The following is a 2,644-nucleotide window of genomic DNA, read 5'->3' as shown; positions in this document are numbered from 1 at the left end:
CTAAATGCAGATTGACATATACTATTTTTTCTTTGATTAAGCCTCGTAAGAACGAGGTTAATTACTTATAAATATATTAAACAGAAGAGGGGATAAACAACCACACCTCTCGTACAAATAACAAAAGAACTAACAAAATCCGGTGGTGTATCCCCACATTCCCACCAAATCATACCAGAATAAGAAGAAGAAGAAACAAGAAGAGCCGAAGTCTACTTGCAAGGTGCATGTGGGTCTATGAGGAATTGATGAGATACCATATGCATGCATACAGGTATGCAGCAATGCAATACCCTTTTTCATTACGCTGTCATGCTAAACTGACTCGCTAATAGTACACATTTTCTCAATATCCTTTCTTCAAGCTATACACTATTTAGGCTTCAATGAACAGCAACAATAAACTTCATATATTGGCAAATCAAAATCGTAACTGGCCCTGTCGACGCCTCTTAGATTTCTCCGTAGTCTTTTCTGGAATAATATCCTTTAGAAAAACATAGCTCTAAGGTATGAACTCGTATGTGAGCCAATGAGGGCTGGTAGGAAAAATCTAAGGACTCTAAGGTATTGCGTGCATTTAGACACGAAGGGCCGATCTGTTACAAACACCCAGAAACAGATGACCTCCAACAAAAACAACAAAAGCATGTAGCACAAAGATGACTTAGTATTTGCTCAGGCATCTAAATTTAGCCAAGCAGAAAGTATTTCATTTTTAAGAATTGGGACAAAACAGACAAGGTAATACCAAATAATTAAATCTAGAGTTACAAGCTTCTCTTAGATAAACTGAAAAGATTTATTGAAAACTTGTAGACAGGCAGAAAAGAATCATTGAAAATCTTGAAGATAAAAAAAACAAAATATCGGTAACAACATTAGAGGGATGGCGGTGGTGTAATCCAGATTGGAGGTCGCTTAGTCATCTTCAATAGAGTCATTGCATCTACGGTGTAAGGCTTTGAAATCTCTTGGCTTTCCACATTATACACCCCGAAATCATAAGGCCCGTGAGGTCCAATTTCGTTCTTTATGCGATTGTCATCTTGGTTGAAGTATATACAATTTGGCTTACAGTTTTTTAACTTCGAAGCCAAAATTGATATGGTAGAGTTATCTCCTACAAATAGAGCATATTCACCCAAAGTGTTTTTCTCAATCCACCCATTCTTACTGCCATTCAGTTGGAAAATCTTGAATTTCTTTGTCACACATTTGTCAACATCCCACTCTGATATCCTTCGAACCATTAATAATCCATCTTCTGAATCCACCAGATAACTCCTAAGGGCGTAGTCTCTTACAATGCCTGTTGCAGCCACGGTCGCGTCCTCTGAGTTTGAAAACTTTGTAAGGTTAATAGATAAAAGTTGGCTGAAATTGTTAACCGCATAAAATTTATCTTCAACATTAACAATTTCTTCAATGGCAGTCCATCCTTCATCTAAATGAAGCCATCTTTTGTCTTTCAATCTCAAAAAAGCCATTTGAGAGAGTTCGTCGTTTATGACCACAATAATGCACTCTTTTGGATTAAGTATCGGATCTCCTGAAATCATAGCCTTATGAACATAATAGTCACGTTTTTCAACTCTCAAAGGAATTATAGGGATCAATGGAGGAAGACGAATGATTGAATTTTCTTTCTCTTGCTTCCCTTTAATCCTAGAGAATGGATTGAGTAAGGTCACGGCATAATCTTCTTCCACAAGAATTAACCATCCTTTGGAACACCCACAATATCGCTTATTGGGCAAACTCACTTGCATATCAAGAACTCTATCCTCCGCGATGTTATAAAAATTCCATGTATCTTCTTCTGTGTTGCTAGAAATCATGAGCAATACTGGACCATGATACTCACCATGTTCACGGCCATCCTCGCCTCCATGATGCAATTTTGTGCAATCTGATGATGATGGACTCCAATCCATAATTTCAATTGCGGAATAAGTCTTCGTCCTCTGATGAAAAAAAAACCTAGATGGTTTTGAATATATATAGAGAGATGGACACAACTTGTGCTAGATAGGGTATACAAATTTGCTAAGGATAAAGAGTCTAAACCCTTTTAGGAGTTGAGATACGGTATACCAATTTGTTAAGGATACGGAGTTCAAATCATTTTAGGAGATGAGGAGCCCGAAGATTGATTTATTTGTTTCAACAGTTTTATTTCCCTTTTTGTGCAATTCATTTTCTTTCTTGTTCTCTCGCATTTGGTAAAGCTAAGTTGGCGGTAAGACTTTGGGCTGATCAGATCATACACAGCCCACACTAAAGCCGAAAAGAATCACCCTTGTGTGTAAAACTTGAAAAGCAAATTCCTTTCATGCTGCACCACCACCTCACTGGGTTGTTCACCTTGAAGTTGAAATTTGAAGTTGAAAGTTCCATACTTGTAGCTCAAGCTCCCTTTTCCCAGACCCCATAAAACCCCAAATCAAATACACACCCAACAATCCACTCTTGAACGATCTCCCCCAATTCTCAGCTATGGGATTCAGATTTCGCAATCTCAATTCCATACGCACAAAACTCGCTACTCTCTGCACTCCTAACCACTCTCACCCAATCTCCCAAACCCTCAATTCCCATCTCCGTCAGAACCCAATTTACTCAATTCCCAGAAGATGGCATT

General features: G+C 38.2%; 1 protein-coding gene across 1 annotated transcript; it reads right to left on the bottom strand.

Annotated features, from left to right (window-relative positions):
* Positions 1–881: 881 nt before the first annotated feature.
* Positions 882–1,937, bottom strand: LOC101314622. The gene has a single exon (XM_004309661.1). It carries the CDS (start codon positions 1,935–1,937, stop codon positions 882–884), a length of 1,056 nt encoding a protein of 351 aa, XP_004309709.1.
* Between the last annotated feature and the right edge of the window lie 707 nt (positions 1,938–2,644).

Source organism: Fragaria vesca, unplaced genomic scaffold (genome assembly GCF_000184155.1).
Source record: "Fragaria vesca subsp. vesca unplaced genomic scaffold, FraVesHawaii_1.0 scf0513018, whole genome shotgun sequence".
NCBI classification, from domain to species: domain Eukaryota; kingdom Viridiplantae; phylum Streptophyta; class Magnoliopsida; order Rosales; family Rosaceae; genus Fragaria; species Fragaria vesca.
Note: the sequence above shows the minus strand (reverse complement) of the source record. Positions and strands in the feature narration are given on the sequence as shown.

Coding starts and splice junctions, on each gene's coding strand:
- LOC101314622 (XM_004309661.1), bottom strand. CDS start 1,937: ATGGATTGGAGTCCATCATCATCAGATTGCACAAAATTGCATCATGGA.